This window comes from Sciurus carolinensis, chromosome Y (genome assembly GCF_902686445.1).
Source record: "Sciurus carolinensis chromosome Y, mSciCar1.2, whole genome shotgun sequence".
Taxonomy (NCBI): Eukaryota; Metazoa; Chordata; class Mammalia; order Rodentia; family Sciuridae; genus Sciurus; species Sciurus carolinensis.
In genome coordinates, this window is record NC_062233.1 from 2,646,258 (window position 1) to 2,666,533 (window position 20,276).

The 20,276-nt window shown below is 38.8% G+C and overlaps 1 protein-coding gene across 1 annotated transcript in view; it reads right to left on the reverse strand.

Annotated features, from left to right (window-relative positions):
* Positions 1-4,833: 4,833 nt before the first annotated feature.
* LOC124973010 (suppression of tumorigenicity 18 protein-like) overlaps positions 4,834-20,276 on the reverse strand; it is a 56,767-nt gene continuing 41,324 nt past the window's right edge. The window contains 5 exon segments of the mRNA XM_047537217.1: positions 4,834-4,922; positions 4,925-5,003; positions 5,763-5,903; positions 7,978-8,081; positions 14,967-15,055. Coding sequence (XP_047393173.1) covers positions 4,834-4,922; positions 4,925-5,003; positions 5,763-5,903; positions 7,978-8,081; positions 14,967-15,055 — 502 coding nt within the window.

Consider the following 20,276-nt stretch of genomic DNA (forward strand, 5'->3'; position numbering starts at 1 on the left):
GTAGTGGGGGTTGAACCCGTGGGGTCTCTACCACTAATCTACATCCTCAGCCTCTCTCTCTCTCTCTCTCTTTTTTGAGATAGTCTCTTGCTAAATTTCTGAGACTGATCTCTGATCTTGAACTTGAGTCCTCCTGCCTCAGTGTCTCTAGCTGGGGTTACAGGTCTGTAGTACCACACCTGGCAGGAATATAATATTTTTTTTTGCAATATTTTTTTCAAATTCAAATAATGCTAGTTTTGGTGTTAAAGACCTTTCCTCTTCTTAACCTTACATCCCAAGGCAAAGAACAATAAGGAAAAGACCCAGAAACTTGGTAAAACTACAAGAAGTGTTTAAGACAAAGGACAGAAGATCAGACTGTTCTGATGTATCTTAAGATCAGCACTGGGATTGAGAAAGACAATGGAGACAGATCTTTAAAATGACAGAGAAAAACCATTCTATCTGGGAAGGTTCAGCAAAGACAGCTCCATAAAAGGGAGTTTCCAGAAGTTTATGAGACAAATGCACTTCAGTGGAAACGAGGGTGTGTTCTTCCAAGACCAGCACAGGTGTCAGACAGAGCACAAGTTGGGAGCCAGAGCACAGGCCATGTGATATAGAAGGAGGGACACTGGGTCCAGGGAAGCTGCCCTGTGTCAAAGTCAGGGTCACACTGGAACCTGAGAATCAGTGCTCCCAAGAGACAAACATGGAACAACAGACTATGCAGTGTGTGGACGGTGCAGAAAACTGTACTCAGAGTGTCAGAAGTGACATCGGTGTGCAAAGTAAGAATGAGTGACAGGGACATACAAAATAAAGCTAATGGAAAAATGGATCAATCAGTAAAACTGTACAGAAAAGAAAATATGCATAGTGATATGCAAATGCTGCACTGAACTTAAGGGTCCTGGGCATCTGCATCTTGGGTATCTGAAGGAGGTCCTGGCATCAACCCCCTTACGTACTAAGGGACAACTGTATACAGTGCACTGATTGGCTCAGGAGTGAAGAGCTAATGACTGTGCATAGCAGTTACACTCAGCATTAGTAATGAAATGTGATCAGCTGCTTCTTTTTATTTGTGTGTGTGTGTGTGTATGATGTGATTCTACAGGACAGAATGTGGGAGGAAACAATACAGCCAGGAAAGACCCCTAAACCCCTTTTGTCCCCATTTGATACCTGAACAACGTGTGTAAATAAATCAACAAACACACTGCAGACTCTGCCAACAGTAGCATGCATAAAGGTAAAAGCTGAGTGAAGAGCCAAACCAGCAGAATGTGCCTGACTTTGGGAAAAAATGTCCAGAAGGCGCGAACTAGGTGTAAGCTATTAGGTTTTGTTTTTTTCCAGTCTTAGAGAGTAAACCCAGGAGCTCTCTACCAATGAGCTGCCTCCCTTTCCCTTTAATTTTTAGGGTTCAAACAGAGTCTTCCTAGCTTCAAAGTTGCATTCTTCTGCCTCATCCTCCCAAGTCACTACCATTACAGCCTCATGTAGACTGGCAACCACTGACCTTTCAATCTCATGTAAATGAATTCTTTCTGCGATTCAATTATTGATTTGATTGCTTTATTCATTACTGATTTTTTGCTTCTGGGGATTGAACCCAGAGCTTTGGGTATGCTAAACATGACTCTATCACTGAGCTATACCCCCCAGGTCCACCAAAATTAATTGTAAAAAGATATGGGCTTGAGTATAATTATAAGAAAGTACTTATACTTCTATAATTTTCTACATTTTTTCTTTTCTAAAATTTCTTCTATTTTCTTAAGTCAGAACTCTATGATAAAAGTTGTCCTAAGGGCTGTGGGTGTAGCTTGGTGGTAGAGATCATGTTGTGTTTTTATAGGTCCTGTATTGAATTCCCATCCCAGCAAAAATAAAAAAAAAATGTATTAAAGAGACCGCAAAATGGTTTTGTAGTTGTATGTGGGTACTAGTTAGGGGTCAGTGGAGTTCAGAAGATACTGTGAGGATCCTTAGGGAAGAATCAATAAAAGTCTCCTTCAAAAAAAGGACTTAATACTACAGTGACACAGTCACATCGATGTTCATAGTTGCTTAATTCACAACAGCTAGATTGTGGAACGCAGATGCCCTTCAATTGATGAATAAAGAAACTGTGGTACACATACACAATGGAACATTATTAAACCATAAAGAAGAGTAAAATTATGGTCTTTGCTGATAAATGGATGGAGTTGGAGAATATCATTCTAAGTGAAATAAGCCAAGCCCTAAAAACCAAAGGCCAAGTATTTTCTCTAAGTGGATGATGACACTTAATGGCAGGGGCGGGGGTGGCAAGAGAAGAATGGAGGAACTTTGGATTGTGTAATGGGAAATGGGGTAGGAGGCAATGGGGGAAGAAAGAGAGTGAACTGAGACAGTATTACGCTATGTACATGTATGATTACATGAATGTGAATCTACAATGTGTACAACCATAGAAATGAAAAGTTGTACCCCATCTGTGTACAATAAATCAAATGCAGTCCATAAAAATAAAAATAAAAAAAAGGAGAGGGCTGGATATAAGATACTACCAAGGTGTACTCAGAGTGAAGGGAAAGGCTTATACAGCTAGATGCATGAAGAGGAGCTTGGTGGAAGGACTCAATGGCAGGATTTGGGGACACAGGGATAAAACTTAGCTGCATTCCAGTTCTCCCCATTCCCTAGGATCACCTATGGGGTGCAGGATGGGTACCTCTGCAGGGTCACACTAAAGTTACTCACGAAGCTGGTATGAGAACAAAGGGCTGTACACACCACTGCACATTTCAACTTAGTGCCTGCATCTGGGAGGGACCCTTGTCTGTGCTCGTGGGGATTGGGCTCTGACACTTGCATACAGACCTTGCCTCTATTCTCTTGCTGCCCAGCCCAAACTTTTTAGATGTTGTGCCTGGAAAACTGGCTTCATTTTCTGAACTTTTAGAGGCTGTGCCTTCACCTCTCCTGATCTTCTGTTGTGAGCAGCATCCATTATCATGCACTGCTTGCCTGATAAATGACAGGGGCATGAAATGATCCAACAGCAAAGAACCAAGGCCCATAGCACTGCCAGCTCCAAATACTGGGAAAATTGTATCAGATTCTTATTCTGTGACAAGGGCAAATATTTCCTAAATTTTCTATGAGAATTAAATAAGAAAGTATATATAAAATATTAAAGTTGATCATACCAAGATGAAATCATTCTTCCAAGATGAAATCATTCTTCTCAGACTCAGACAAAATTGGAGCTGGAAAGTCCTGCAAGCCTGTCTGAGATAAGAACATTCTCAAGTTCTTAGAGACCCAGAGAAATTTCTTCTCAGTGTCACACAATTCTTGCTTTGCATGTCATGTCTGTTTGCCCCTATTTCTGTAATGCAGTTTATCTTTAGCATTGTGAAATCTGTGGCAATTCAGATGAGGTGCTGTGGACAGAATACTTACCAAGAAATATCACCCCACTCATGAGCTGGCAGTAACTCCTGCCTCAGTTCTCCAAGACCAGTGAACTCTGCATCTGCACAGCTCAGGTGAAAGTCCCAGTTTGCCTCTAAACATCACCCCTTGTCTCCACCTCTTGACAATGCCCATGGTTTTCCAGGGCATGTGAATTCTTCTTTTTTTTTTTTTTTTAATGGAGACCATAGTAAGTTATTTGGATTTTATTCAAAGTTCAGAGCATGTGAATTCTTAAAGCAATACTTGGTCATTCCCAATTATCACATTTTCAACAGGAGAGAGAATCTCTCTCCTGTTGTTATACAGGGTGACAAAACAACACATAGAATGCCCATAAATGCTTCTCCCTTTATTTCACAGATGCTGAGAGAATGATTGATGTGGGTGATGAACTCTGAGAATCAAAAGAGAGATAATTTCTTGGCAAAGAAATCCCCAGATATTCTAGAAGGGAATCAAAGCACTGTAAGAAGTAAGGTATGGCTTCTTGCTCATTCAAGGTAGTTGAATAACTACTCTGTCAACATTATTTTCCTTTTTTAAAAAAAGGACAAAAGCCAGGCACACTGGCATTTGCCTGTAATCCCAGTTGCTTGGGGGACTGAGGCAGAAGGATCATGAGTTCAAAGTCAGCCTCAACAACTTAGGGAGGCCCTAAGCAACTCAGCAAGATCCTGTCTGTAATAAAATACCTAAAAAAAGCTGGGGATGTGGCTCAGTGTTTGAGCCTGGGTTCAATCCCTGGTACAAAAAAATAAAAATAAAAAATAAAATATAAAAAGACAGATTGTGGTAGTGCCCCTATTGGGGTTGCCATGAGGGTTAGGGGTGGCTGGACTGTAAAGTGCTTGGAAGAGTGTTGGGCACACATAAGGCCCATGCTGGTTGTTTTCAGGAGGTCTCCGAGCCTCTGAAACTTCCCCATACTCAGGACTTTCTTGTGACCTTTTGGTAGGATAAAAACCAACATATTAATAAACGCAGGTGGAAAAATATGGCAGACTTCAAACAGCAGTTAAAAGACAAAAAGTTCTTTGAAAGTAATAAAATATAAAAATGTCATGTTTATTTTTTCAGTTATTATGTCTTTATTTTTTCTAATGTGTTCTAATTGGTTACACACAGCAGTAGAAATGTTGCATTTATTTCACATACACTTTACAAAGGAAAGATTGCAATAAAACAGATAAAAGAAAAATATCTGAAAATAAATAAAGTCTATTAATTGACCACATTGCTTTTAACTCAAAGACTCTGACTTAGGTTTTCTTTCCTTTGTATGACAGCTAGGGAAAATCAGTGCAATGGTGTAGTTGTAAAGTGTATGACAGGTCCTGCCCTAAGCAGTGCATGGATCCTTCCCAGTCCACCTGGAGCTTACAGCTGCTGGTGATCTCTGGTGCCTGGCAGCACAGTGATCCTGTCCTTCACTGCTTTGATACTTTCCAGGAGAGCTTTGCATTGTGTGAACTGTCCTGTTCCAGCTTGCTGTACACGTCTGTAAGCTTATTTACATATGCCGCAACGCTCTGCTCACTGACAGGTCCCTAAGTGGAGGCAGACACAATCAATCAGACATTGTGAGGCATCTATTGTTTTAAGCAAAACCAACTGCAATTCTTTTTTATTACATAGCTGCATCTTTAAACCATTTTACATATAAAACTGGAAACTTTAGAAAACTTATTCAAGGAATGTAAACAAAGAAGAAATTTAAAATATTCCTCCTCCTCCAAAGATTTATCTATATTTATAAAAAAATGTAAAATAATTTTTTAGAATTTCTAAATAGCTTTACATTTTGGAAATAAGGTTGCTTTGCTCACTTCTGTGGTTTTTTTTGCAGTGTGAGAAGAACTGAATTATGTTCTGCATACTTCTGTATGAAAAAAAGTGCCAGGTTTATTGGGAATTAAACTTTTTTATAGTTCTTGAGTTGGGGAGATAATGCAAAAGCTCAGATTTTTAAGATATGAACTCTTACATTTGGAAATATATTTCAGTGAGGATATTTTGTCTTCTAAATGTCATGTTACATAATAAAACAAGCTTCAAATAAACCTTTATCTTTAAATGTCCTTCACCTTTAAGAATATCCTTGGCTTTTGTATAATTTAAACCAACAGTATTGACCACCTTTCCATCAGGGAAACTGGGAGTAAGACCATGGTGAAATCATGAGATCTCTTGTGACTGCTGACAGATCTCTTCACCGTGCAATCCTGCTAACTGGCAGCCCCTGAATAACTACATGGTGACCTTGCGACACTTGCAAAAGAGGAGAAAAGTTCTGGTCTTTGACTTACCATCAGTGGAGGCTGGATGTTGCCACAGCTTGAAGTGAGAGTGTGACTCAGATCTTTTAGCTCCTTCAGTCTTCCATCATTCCATCCTGTGAGTTTGTTCCCTTCCTCCATCGCCTTGGAGCTGGTCTCCACAGATGTGATCTAAAATGGAAACAAAAAAGGAACACAAGAAGTGGAGTTTGGAGGTGAACAGAAGGTCTGTCTCTCAGGAAGATGCATGGCAGTTTATAGAAACACACGTCATGACTCTGGGGCTCCAAATTGCACCCCCATCACACTGCTCTAGATGTTGGAATAATTATAATGATGATACTTAAGAACTGTGTAATTATCAAATAATACTTAATGATACTAATAAACAATTAGTCATCAATAACTTATGCTAGTAATTATTACATAATAATGTAATTCAGTCTACATTTCTCCATAAATTGCAGATCCAGTGTCTGCACATGATTCTATGTAAAATATCTCAAACTCAATTTGCCTCCAAGGAAATCTTTGCATTTTCTGCAAACATGCTTTATCTAGTCCTCTCCTTTCCAGCAGATGGGAATCCCAGTGATGCTCCAACTTCAAGGTGTCCCTAGGATTCTCCGTCAAACTTTGAATCCATTGGGTACCTCCTTTAAAATCCACAGTGTGGGACACCATCCACACCTACACTGCTGCTGCCATGCTGCTGTCACCTGGTTGGCAACAGTTTTCTGATGGGGTGGCCCTACATCTGCCTTCACCCTCATGTAGACCTTCTAGGTCCTTCCTCAACTTTGCCACCAGAACAAATCTCTTCAAATGCAAGTCAGAATCTAAACCAAAAAAGACCATGATACCCCTCAGCTTGAAACCCTACAAGGGTTCTGTACTCACTCAGAATAAAAACCAAAATCATCAAAATGGCCTAGGATGCTCCATGTGAATGACCCTGGGTCATCCCTGGTCCTTTGACCTGCCTGTGTACACCTCACTTACCTGCAAACACACTCCCTCTTTACTATTTCTCATATCTCTTTGTGCCCTTGGCACTTGGTATATTTTTCTGTCTGACATAGTCTCCTCCATGAATATTTGGCTAACTCCATCATACCTCATCTTGCCCAACTTTCCTTCTTCCTGATTCTGGTTGTCGCAATTAATATTGAAATCCAGCTGCCCAATCCTTTCCTCCCTCCTTCTAGCAGAATTTATCTTGTATGATTATTTTTTTGGTTACTTTCTGTCTTTCCTTTCTAAACTTCAAGATCCATGAGGGCAGAGGCCTGTGCAGTTTTTGTTATAGGCTCCCAAGAGAAACTCCCATGATTTCTGAACCAAAGCATTAAGCATTCTGTGAACCTGACTGCCATCATGGGGGATTCTTGCAATCATCACAATGCATGAGGAAATTAGAATGGCATTTCAGATGGATTATGATGGCTTTATGCCACTTGAGTTGAGAATACTGAGAGTCCACAACCATGGTGGCATAAAACCCTGCATTTCAGGAAAGGAGAGGAGAGGAGGGAAGGGGGGCGGATTGTCCAATCTCCAATGGGGTTCAATCATTTTTTTTTTGACTTGTTGTAGTTGTTATTAGTATGGAGGAGTATGGAAACACTGTGAAGTATGGGCTGAAAACAGAATTCTGGGAATTACATGATAATATCAATTATAATCATTCTAACATTTATTATTAATGTTTAAAAAATCTTGGTCTGAACTTTTCACTTGGACAAATTTAATCAAGGGATGAGGCAGGCATTTTGAAAAATTAACAAACCACTTGGATTTCTGGATAAAGCATTTGTTCAGGAAAATCTGTTTCTAATAAACACTGGTACATGTAGAGATATTCTAGAAAAATGAAACAGGATGTTTCATTTTAATTTTGAATAAATATAAGGACACTGAACCCTCTTATCCTGATTTTTCTGAAGCACCACCTGCTCTGCAGGACTCTCTGACTATAGCATTATCTACTGCTTGATTTGTTTTTGAAGGTTTTGATTCAACCATGGCAAAATTGTGTAACTTTGCCTAAAGCTACAGAATCTATGTGCTCTTGGAAGAGCCACACATTCAGGACTTTACAATAATTGTGTAGTCAAGAGAGGCTCAGTGTATTCCCTACAAGATGTAAGGGTATTTCCAGACTCAAGGCTTGGGAAGATCTGTGTTTTGCTTCACCAAAGATCATACTTTTATTTTAAAGATAATCAATTTGTTTTATTTTTACCTGAGTCTGAAGTTTCATCTTATGTGATTCACTTTTAAGGTGAGGTTCACTGAGTTCCTTCAATCCTTCATCCAAATGCCTAATGTGTTCATCATCTTCAATACCTATGAAGAGTTCAGATTTATACACACTGAAACTAAATAAGGGCAACTGTGCCTCATATTAAATTTAACTTGCCATTTCATCATTGAATGTGAGGCTCTAGTTTGAGCATTTCCATCCAAACCTGCACAGGAAGGATTTTGAAAATGTGGTTAAGAGGAGCAGAAGCAACATTTCCTGTCACCTCTGAGGCATTACCCTACAAGATGTAAGGGTATTTCCAGACTCAAGGCTTGGGAAGATCTGTGTTTTGCTTCACCGAAGATCATACTTTTATTTTAAAGATAATCAATTTGTTTTATTTTTACCTGAGTCTGAAGTTTCATCTTATGTGATTCATATATATAGATGTATGACTTCATATATAAGTCTTTCATATATAAATCTTTCATATATATATCTTTCATATATAAAGATGCATGACTTTGGAGCAGTGCAAAGAGGCCTCAGTGATCACTGGCAGAAGTTAAAGGACCTCAGGTTTAATTCTGAGACAGATCTGATCTAAACTCCAGTGCCTGTGAGTCCTTGTCTACCTGGGATGCCAAGGCATGAATGATGCCGAGTGACTGACAGCTGTTGAGCTGAGTAGGACCTCACCCAGGACTGGAGGCAGAGCTGGGGTACTGCCAGGTGAGTCAGTCCAGGGACACACAGTAGGGTTCTCTGTATGGACTTGGTGAGAAGTTCATGTACTTTAGGGGAAAGAACATGAAGTTGACCCATGTCCTGGAATATGAGCAACTTACTTAGCTTCTTTTGGCTTCTGCTTATTCTTCCATAAAACAGGCGTGGTATCTATGTGCTGAGAATGAAGGCCATAATGTAAAGCCCTGAATCAGAGCAGACTTACACTGGAGGGGCGTTACCGCCATCATTAGTTTTTATGTTGTTTGTCTGTCTCTGTGGGGTGCTGGGGACTGAACCTGGGACCCTGGGACCCTGCACATGCTGGGCAAGTGCTCTACCACTGGGCTACACCCCAGCATTTGTATGTTTAATTTGAGATACAGTCTTGCTAAGGGACCAAGACTGGACTCCAGCTTGTGATCCTCCTGCCTCACCCTAAGTGTTCCTGGGAAGTTGCTGGAGTAACAGGTTTCACCAGCATGCCTGGCTCCCGCCAGCATTTTTACATTAACATGAACTGGAGAAGCTGGTAAAAGGTAGTTAATATCATGGATGCCACCAATAGTATTAAAGGCAATTTCAACCATGCAGAAGAGTGAGTTTAAAGCAGTGTTGATAACCAGGAGGAATAAATGTAAACATCTGCAGTTCAATTTAATGTGACTGAATTCATGTGAGCAGGATGTGTGCCTGGGGCTTAGTGTGATTTGCTTTGGAAGATACTCTATAACTTACTGCTATGGCTTGCATGTGCCACTAAAAGTTCCTGTGTTGGAAACTTAAATTTCCAAAGTCATAGTTAATGATATTTAGAGGTGGGACCTCTGGTAGGTAATTAGGAACAGAAGAAGTTATGAAAATGAGATTAGTGTCTTTATGTAAGAAGAGGAAAAGACTTGTTCTTCTTGCCCTGTGATGTCCTCTTCTATGTTATACTGCAGCATGAAAGTTTTTACCAGATATTATGGAGATGACAGAGACCTGCTCCTGAACTTCCCAGCCTCCAGAACTATGAAGCAAACAGACTTCTATTGTTTATAAATTTCAGTCTTAAGGCATTTTGGGATAGCAACAGAAAATGGACTAAAATCCTTAATCCTTCACCTTAAAAGATGAAGTTTCATATTCTCCACAACTGAGAAATTCCATCCCCAGGTATGTACTCAAGACAGACGGGTGAACATATGCAGCACAAAACATGCAAAAAACATGCATAGCAGTACTGTTCACAAACTCTGACCTAGAAAAAAGCTGTCTGTCCCCAAAGACAAAGTGGAAGACTCTTCATGATACTATATGAGGAGAGAAATCAAACCCTGAAAGTTTACAATTAATGTGAAATAACAGGTGGCTATTTTGCAAGTCATTATTGTTTTATTAAGAAAAACTACCTAAATAAAAACGGTGCATGCACAGGCCAATTAAGAGAGTATGTTCCAAAACGGGTCCCATTCTAGGCTCTGAGATTCAATTAAAAAATAAAAATAAAAACCAACCCAACAACTAATTGTATGTATCTTACTATATGAATCAATCTGAAAATAAGCCAATAGCCTAACACAGCTACTAAGAAAACCCAGATAGCAGAGAAGGTAGCTCTGTGCAAAAGTACTTGCCTAGTAAGCATGACACCTCGGGTCCAATCCTCAGGACTGCAAAGCAAAAGCAAGACAAAACAAACAAAACAGACAAACAGAGTTACCTGGGAGCAAACTATCCTATCCCAGGCACAGGATTACTACTGAATCCTGGATACAGGATTTCTTCTGTGCTGGTGGCCTGCATCTGAAGAATGCTTTTATTTTTAAGCACTGTCTTTAACTGTCTAGAAAAAGTGTCCCTAAGTCAAGTGGTAGGTAAGAATAAGGAAGACAGATTGAACTGTGTGGATTCTCAGTGACATAGGTATTTGGGGTGCCACAAGCACTTGATGTTTTCTGATCTGAGCAAATAAAAACTTGTATTGCTGTATTTCTCTGACATATTGTTTTTCCATTCTGTCTTTCTGCAATAAAATTCCCCTTCAGGACTGGTGTTTTCTAACACAACACCTGGGGGAACAGACAAAAAGCAGGCAGACATGTATAAAATAAGAGTAACTCTGAAGGAAGTAGGTGGGATGGTCTGTGGACTCCCGGAGTAGACCCACTTGTTATAAGACTTGGAAGTTGAGGCAGGGGTGGGAACAAAAGAATGGAGCTGTGAGCTGAGCATCCCAGGTGGAGAAGTGGAGTGAGCTGTTGCAGTAGGGAGGAAGGGCTGCTCTCAACCTGCAAGAAGGTGAACGTTATACAGGAGGAGCTTGAGTTATCCCAGGGGAAGGGGGACCAGGCGAGGGTTTTAAGGGGCTGTTTGATCTGACTGACACCAAGAACGTCACTAGAGTTTTGAGTAGAGATTAGACTAAGGAGGGACAGAGCAGAAGCCAGCAGGTGTTCTGCTTAAGTTCTGCCTGAGTCCAACATGGCTGTGCCCCATGGCCAGGGAAACAGGACAAAGATGGACTCAAGACATAATTTGTAGGAATATGCAAAACTTGGAGGTTAGGGTGAGAGATGTCTGCCTGCTTGTTGGAGCAAGGATATTTTATGGCTGTCCCTGTGGTCAGATGGCTATGGAGAGTGTACAGTGGGGAAATTCTTATTGTAAAGTTCTGAGTGTGCACATGAACAGTCTTGAAGTGAGAACTTACATTGTGTTTTACTGATGTCTGGTCATGATAATGACAACGGCTATAATTTGGATTTTGGAAATCCTCTAAAAACTAATGTGTTAAAAGGCTTGATCCCCAGAGTGTTGCTAGTGGGAGACTGTGAAACTTTATGAGGTAGGGCCTATAGGAAGCCTCCAAGTTACTGGAGATGTGCCTTCAAAGGGAACTGATTAAGGGACTCCAGTTCCTTTCTCTTTGTCTCCTTGATTCCTGGCCATCAGGTGCACAGATCTATTCCACTACATGTCCCACCTTGATATATGCTGCCTTACCACAGGCCTAAAGCAAGAGGCCAGCTGATCAAGGGCTATCAGCTCTAAAACTATGAGTCAAAATAAATCTTTTCTTTTCATAAGTTATCTCATGTACTTAGTTGCAATAATGGAAAGCTAACAACAATGGAGTCTCCTAATAAAGATGGCGACACTGGAAAGATGCCCAGTAGTAAAAGGAGTCTGGAGCTTATGGGGAAGGTATCATCATGGGTTGGGACATCAAAACTAAAAAAAAAAAAAAATCATATTTAGTTCCTCCAAATCTTCAGTTTTGCTTTCTGAGACTTTAGTTACTGGTGGTCAGCTCCAGTCTGAAAATATTAAAGGAAGATTCCAGAAATAATTCATAAGCTTTAAGTTACTTTAGTATAATATTATAGTCATTCTATTTTATTAGTTGCTGAACTTTTAGCATGCCTAATAAATAAAAGTTCGTCACTGAAATGTACATATAGAAAAAAATAGTATAGATAGGGTTTGGTACTATTCTCAGTTTTAGGCATCCACAGGGGTCTTGGGACACATCCCCTGCAGATAAAGGAGACACTATTGTAATGTTACCTTTACTTACAGATATGCAAATAAAAATTGTGCACTAATACTACTTTACAGGCAGAGGCAAATGTTAGACTAACTATGTACTGCTGATAAGAAAACCATATTAACTTTCTCCTAAATATTTAATATGACAACTCAATGATCCTGCTTTTCAAATAAAGCCCATCAATGGCAGAGCAAAAACTACTTTTTAACTCAATTATTCTAATTTTTCTTGATGGTAATATGTGCTTAATCTGTGGAGTCAGCAATTATGTAATTTATAATAACATTTTCTTTGTATCACATATACTTATTATGAAGGATGCAAATGCCAATATGTAGCAGATGTACACAATTTATAGGGGGAATTAAGTGTTTATCTTTTCCTATTATACAAACAACATAATTCAATCTTATTTCAAACAAATTTCATTATATTTCTTGATTGAACCTTTATTTTTATATTGCTTTTATAGACTAAAATTTTGGTTTTTTTTTTATTAAGGAAAAAAATGTGTTAATGTGAATCTTACCCCTTTTGTCATTAAATGTGTGAAGAGATTTAATATCCACAGAGGAATCAGGAGAAGAGTTAGGAGGATCTATTTGGTGTAGACTATGTGCATGGGTCGACTCTCCTAATTTTTCCCTTTGTTCATGCACTCAAAGCTCAAAAGGTTGTTTCTTGTGCAGATGTCTAAATTTGATGATGGAGGATGACTAGTGGTCTTTACATAAAGTAGCATGGCAACAATTATGGCAAGGACAGAGAACCAATGACACATTAATTCTTCTGAAATAAATGTGAGCTTTTTTTTGGCATAGGCCTTTCATGTGCAAACTGGCAATATTCTCTTAAAACATTATCTAACTCACCTAATAGCACGAATGACTTTTACCTAGATTAGCTTAACACTGTAGGCAAAGCTAAACTCATATGTACCTTGTATTTTATTGCAATTTGAATTTTTTCTTTATTTTTTGCTTCATTATAATTCGGCGCAATGCCACAGGCTTCATGTTCTATTTTGATCTTTATTAGGAGCAGTGCTGTGATTTATATTTGAAAAATAGGTATTGTTACTCTTCTCATAATAAGGACTCACAGGAAATATTTCTTCATGTGTTCAGTTTTAGAAAGAGATTTGCTCTGAATTAACTTACTGTTGTGTGGTTCTTATGGTGATCATATTCTTTTTTTTACTTTTGATCTTAAACATGGGAGTCAGATTTGACCTCCTTGTTTACTGAGTGTGAAATGGCTTGGAAAGCACATTTTTTGTTATTCTCAAGCTTGCTCTATCTTATCTTCTTATCTTTTATTTTCCTTTGTTACCACAGTTTCAAGTAATTTTCAAACAGCTTTTTTTCCTGTAGATTTGCTCTTCTTATCCTTTAAATACTGACTGAATTAATGTGCTATAGAAATAAATAATTACAAGTTAAATTGTCCCAAGTTTGAAAATGTACTGAGAACTGATGGAGAGAGTATTTCCTAGGGAAACCCAACACATGGGGGACAACTCTCCTACTGACCCTCTGGATGATGGACACAGTGGGGGACTCAAGACTGTTCAAACAACTATAAGTGTCCAGGGCACTTATTTTTACTCTAGTAAGTACTGCCTGGTCTCCTAAGTGTTCACTTCCAATAAAGAAGATGAAGGTCTCACTAGGAAGGAAACCATTGAGAAGCTCCAGAGTCCTACCAAGAGGAAAGCTCTCTCCCACAGATTCTGCATACCTCTGTGTAAAGACTCATGTTCACATTAAAACAGTCAGCAGGCTTTCAGGGAAATGAAATGACACCAGGTATGCATCCTCAGCTGGAGATGGAGGTGCCACTCAGGGGTAAAGCCTGGGTTTAACCTATAAGAAGCCCTGGGTTCAATCTCCATTAAAAGCACAAACACAGAAAAGGATCTAGCTCACTCTAATCATGTGCCAAAGACACCATCAAATAAAATCTGTGATGCTAAATAAAAGCCTTGCCATCATCCACGGTGCCATAGAAAGATCTTTGAGGAAAAGCACTGAAGTCCTGAGACAATGCAAATTAGAAATCACAGGAAAGCACTCAAGGACCAGAGAACAACAGGAAGATTCGAATTAGAACTCAGAGACTACATATTGCAATTCTGATGAGTGACTGACACTAAGGAAATAGAGACAGAGAGAGAGATGTTAAGTCTAAGGCATCCAGAATCACTATGAACATATTTTGAATAGATTAGAACAACATTAAGTGTTTAAATACAGACTCTAGAAATTGTGTTTCCTGAAAGTTGACAGGAGACATATCAGGAAAACACACACACACACACACACACACACACACACACAGAACAAGAGAGGCACCATCATTATGCACAGTGACAGTCACAACTTCAGTGTGTGCCTGTTGATCCACTGGATACCATTTCCTAACTTTCTCTGTTGTAGCATTATTTTAAAAAATAAAAGAGAGATTGGGGATGTAGCTCATGGGTAGAACCCTTGCTTAGCACATGTGAGGCACTAGGCTCCATTCTCAGCACAGGAAAGGATAAATTAATACATAAAAAAAATGATGGAGAGACTAAGGAATTGTTGCTCAGATAATCGGATTTGTCCCCAAATTCAACCTTTCTTTTCATATGTTAAAATTGTACTTCACATCCAGCACACACTTCCACATACAGAACCCCTTGGGGGCTACCATCTATACCCCTGTGGAGGTGGTGACTTACCCCCAGTGACTTTGCGCTTGACGGCCATTAGTTCTTTAGGGACCTGGCCCTTTATGATACCTTGTGCACTGAGCAGATTTCCAGAGAAGCTGTGAAAACAGAATTCATACTAATGTGTGAAAGAAACATTATTTCTTATAAAAGTAAAGAGTTTTATTCATTGCCTATTACTGATGTTTTATTTACTGAAATCATTATTGTTTTTTACTAGTGATGTTTTGGCCTGCCCACTAATTAGATCACAGCCCACAGTCTCTTTTACGAAGTAACCAATAAATATCTATTAAAGCAAAGGCAAAATGCCCTAAAGAGTGAATTTTTTAAAAATTTTCTTTTGGCAGTGCTGGGGATGGGTCCCAGGGCTTCTTGCAAACCAGGCAAGCACTCTACCTCTGAGATTCAAATCCAGCCCCAGAAAAAGTTGTGTTAATTTTAAATTTTCTTTATATCAATGCTCAACTAGTCATTGCTGCTACATAAGCATGATTTAGTTTATTACGGTCTCTGCTGCACTGATAGCTATATATTTTTCCATCAACAAGAAATTATACATAGAAACAACTGCTGTCTGTAATCTATAACTAGTTAAAATTCCATAAACAAAAAAGGAGCATCTAGTTCTTGTCTGTACAGAAAACGTGCTCTGATCTTTATAGGATGACTTAAATGAATAAAACCTTTTCCTATGGCAAATTCATTCCAGTTATGGGAAAGTTTCTGATTTTTCACTTTAACTGTTAAAATGATATTTTTTTCATTTTACAAGTCTCTACCCTGAAAGGAGAATAAAGGGAGCTGCAGCACAAGTATTCAGATGCTGTCCTGGCCGAGGGGTGCTTTCTGTGGAAGTATCTGCAATCCCTCCCACAGAAGAGTGGTACTCCTCAGCAATACTCCTCCCCGTAGCATCATTGGTTTTATTTAAATTGCACTAATATGATAATGCAACTTTGAACTAAGCCCATTTCCACCATTTATGATTAGACAATTCTGTTGTTCCAAGCAGCCAGTAATTCTTTTCCAGTTTTGTTGCATCATTGTGGGAAAAATTTTTAGAACACAATAAAAATGACCCTAACCAGTAATTTAAAATATTTTTCCTTTATAGCAATGTGGTTACAATTCATCTATAAAACAATCATTTTCAATCTGAAGTTGGCAACCATGTGAAAAGTAGAAGAAAATGTTCCTGTAACAAAGCCCTTCATAAATGTGATTCACTGTATTTTGAAGAATAGTAAATTAAAACAGACATTATATGACTGCATAAACAATGTGACCCTACAATATGTAGAATCAGAAAAATGAAAGACAACACTCCATGTAGGGTGATCAAAATGTATACATGCATTCTACTGTCATGTGTAACTAATTTGAACAAATAAAAAATAGTGTTCTAAATTAAGATTCTATGAAATATAAAAAATATCAATACATGAAAACACATTAATAAATAGGATCATTAATATCATATACAAAGTAAAGATTATGTGCTTTGTCAAATTTGATAAAAGACAAACTATTTTACAGGGGAAAATAAAATGATAAGAGACACAAACTAAACTTGGAACCATGAATTTCCATTCTGGAAGCTTCTCACTGTCAACCATGACCAAGATATGCTTTTTTATTATTTCTTTTTCTGGAGAATGTGTACAAGTTTGTCTTGTTTTACTGCTGAATCTTGTGTTCTCAAAAACTGATCATGAGGAGATAACTCAGTTGGCAGAGTGCTTCCTTCATAAGCACAAGGCCCTGGGTCAATCACCACAAAAAAAAAAAAAAAAGATAATAAAAGGGATGAATAGCGGACTAAAGGGAGGCTGCATCCTTGTCGCTCCCAAACTCTGGTTTCAAGCAGATGATATCTGTTTCTTGATTGTTCACTGTCAGGCACCTATCATCCGCCATTTGCCTGCCTCTCACCTGTCCATCGCCTGCCTTACACCTATCCACCACCCAACGCAGGAGGTACACCTCCGGATCATCCGACAATAGTCAGTAAACTGATCACCGACCACCAGTGAAGCACCAGCTGCCTGCTGTCAACTGGAAGTTCACTGTTACAGTACCTGCAGGTTTGAATACACGTGGCTGCCACCATTTTGAGACAACAGCCAGGCCTTGGCCGGACTAACTGAGCACCGTCTCCAACCCAACCGATCACTCCCTGCCTCTGGGGCCCTCACATTTACGGACTACTCCCAGCCGCCAGGACCCATAGACCAACTGACTATGCCCTATCACCAGGACCCCAGACCAACTGATTGCACCCGGCCTCCAGGATCCCACAACATACCAAACACACCCGACCTCCAGGACCCCTGCCAGGCCAACCCCATCCCATCTCCAGGACCTCCAGCTGACCACGTCCACCCCTGAGCTGCAGCTCCCCATTTGCCAACACATTTCGAAGCCAGAGCGACCACCTTGATAATCCTGAAAGCCTTAGCTCCTCTTTGTGTGGGGCAAATCCCATCCTGCAACGCCCGCTGGAGGCTTGAAGTTCATTGTCAGGTACCTCTCATGCATCAGGCTACTGAACACTGGGAGGTTTCATTAGTATATGACTGTTATACAGTAGATTTTCTTTTATCTCCTTTTTAAAAAATTTAAGTTTTTATTTCTTTACTTTTCTTGCTCTCTTTTCCTTTTATTTACCTGTTCCCTCAGAGTCTCTTTCTACCTTTTTTGCAAGCTAACATCCGATTTCTTTTGATTACACTCTCACCCTTTCTATTTTCTAGAACTTCTGTATATTCTTTTCTTGTCCCATAAACAGTCACATCCTGCATCCCTCTGCATCCTCCTTGTCCTCCATTAGAAACTGCGAACCTTATTGCAAATCTGTTTGTTTTACCAAAGATAATATTTGAACTCATATTGTTTATTATGACAATTTTGTTATTGTCCCCATAGGGGCTATTTCATCTAGAATTGCATAGTGTCTGATTTGTGCACTGCTAATATTGATCTCCCCTTACAGAAAGGGTTTTGGAAACCTACAGGGCCACTATAAGCCTATAGGGGGAAATCTGCAATACCCGAGATCTGCACTGCTAGAGGGGAAGATACATGAACAACATGAAAAAACAAGGGAAGAAAATGATCCAAACAAAACTAGATTCTACAGTAATAAAATCCAATACATTATGTTAGAAGAAATGTCAGAAAAGGACTTCAGTTTATATATGACTAAGATGATTCGCGAAGCAAAGGATGAGATAAGAGAGTAAATGCAGGAAATGAATGATAATACCAATAAACTGAAGGAGCACCTGCAGGAAGCAAACGATCATTTCAACAAAGAGATAGAGATTCTCAAAAAAAACCAAATGGAAAACCTTGAAATGAGGGAAACAATAAACCAAATAAAAAAACTCAATGGAAAGCATCACCAAAAGCCTACACCACGTGGAAGACAGAACCTCAAACAATGAAGACAAAATATTTAGTCTTGAAAATAAAGTTGCCCAAACAGAGAAGATGGTAAGAAATCATGAACAAAATCTCCAAGAAAAGAAAAGACCAAATTTAAGAATTATTGGGATTGAGGAAGGCACAGAGATACAAAGCAAAGGAATAAACAACCTATTCAATGAAATAATATCAGAAAATTTCCCAAACCTGAAAAATGAAATGGAAAATCAAATACAAGAGACCTAGAGAACACCAAATACACAAAATTACAACAGATCCACACCAAGGCACATTATAATGAAAATGCCTAATGTTCAAATTAAAGATAGGATTTTGAAGGCCAAGAGAGAAAAGCATCAGATTATATATAGGGGGAAACCAATATAGATAGCAGCAGACTTCTAAACCTAGACTCTAAAAGACAGAAGGGCCTGAAACAACATATTTCAAGCTCAGAAAGAACATGGTTGACAACCAAGAATCCTATACCCAGCAAAACTAACATTCAGATTTGAAGATGAAATAAAATCCTTCCATGATAAACAAAAGTTAAAAGAATTTACAAATAGAAAGCCTGCAACTAAAGAATGTTCTCAACAAAATATTCCATGAGGAGGAAATGAAAAACAACAATGTAGGTCAGCAAAGGGAGGTACTACCCTAGAGAAAAACCACTCAAAGGAGAAACCAAGCCAACTTAAAAACCAAAAATAAGCCAAATGCCTGGGAATACATATCATATCTCAATAATAACACTGAACGTTAATGGCCTAAACTCATCAATCAAAAGACATAGATTGGCAGAATGGATTAAAAAGAAAGACCCAACAATATGCTGCCTGCAAGAGACTCATCTCATAGAAAAAGATATCCACAGACTAAAGGTGAAAGAATGGGAAAAAACCTACCACATTCATGGACTCTGTAAAAAAGCAGGTTTTCCATCCTTTTATCAGATAAAGTGGACTGCAAGCCAAAGTTAGTCAGAAGGGATAAAGAAGGACATTTCATACTGCTTAAGGGAACCATAAATCAGGAAGACATAAGGATAGTAAATACTTATGCCCCAAACAATGGTGCATCCCTGTACATCAAACAAATTCTTCTCAATTTCAGGAATCACATAGATCAAAACACAATAATTCTGGGTGACTTTAACACACTGCTGTCACCACTAGATAGATCTTCCAAACAAAATCCAACCAAAGAAACCATAGAACTCAATAACACAATTAATAACCTAGATTTACTAGACATATATAGAATATCCCATCCATCAACAAGCGGATTCACTCTCTTCTCAGCAGCACATGGAACCTTCTCGAAAATAGACCATATGTTATGCCACAAAGCAGCCCTTAGTAAATGCAAAAAAATAGAGATACTGCCTTGTGTTCTATCAGATCATAATGTAATGAGAGTAGAAATCAATGACAAAATAAAAAAACAGAAATTACTCCAACACCTGGAGACTAAATAATATGCTATTGAATGAAACATGGATAACAAAAAACATCAGGGAGGACATAAAAAATTCTTACAGGTCAATGAGAATTACGATACAACATATCAAAATCTCTGGGACACCCTGAAAGTGGTACTAAGAGGAAAATTCATTGCATGGAGCGCATTCCAGAAAAGCACGAAAAGTCAATAAGTAAATGACCTAACATTACAGCTCAAAGCCCTAAAAAGAGAAGAACAGAATAACAGCAAAAGTAGTAGAAGACAGGAAATAATTAAAATCAGAGCTGAAATCAATGAAATTGAAACAAAAGAAACAAATCAAAAAAGCTGACAAAACAAAAAGTTGATTCTTTGAGAAAGTAATCAAAATAGACAAACCCTTAGCCACACTAACAAAGAGAAGGAGAGAGAAGACTCAAATTA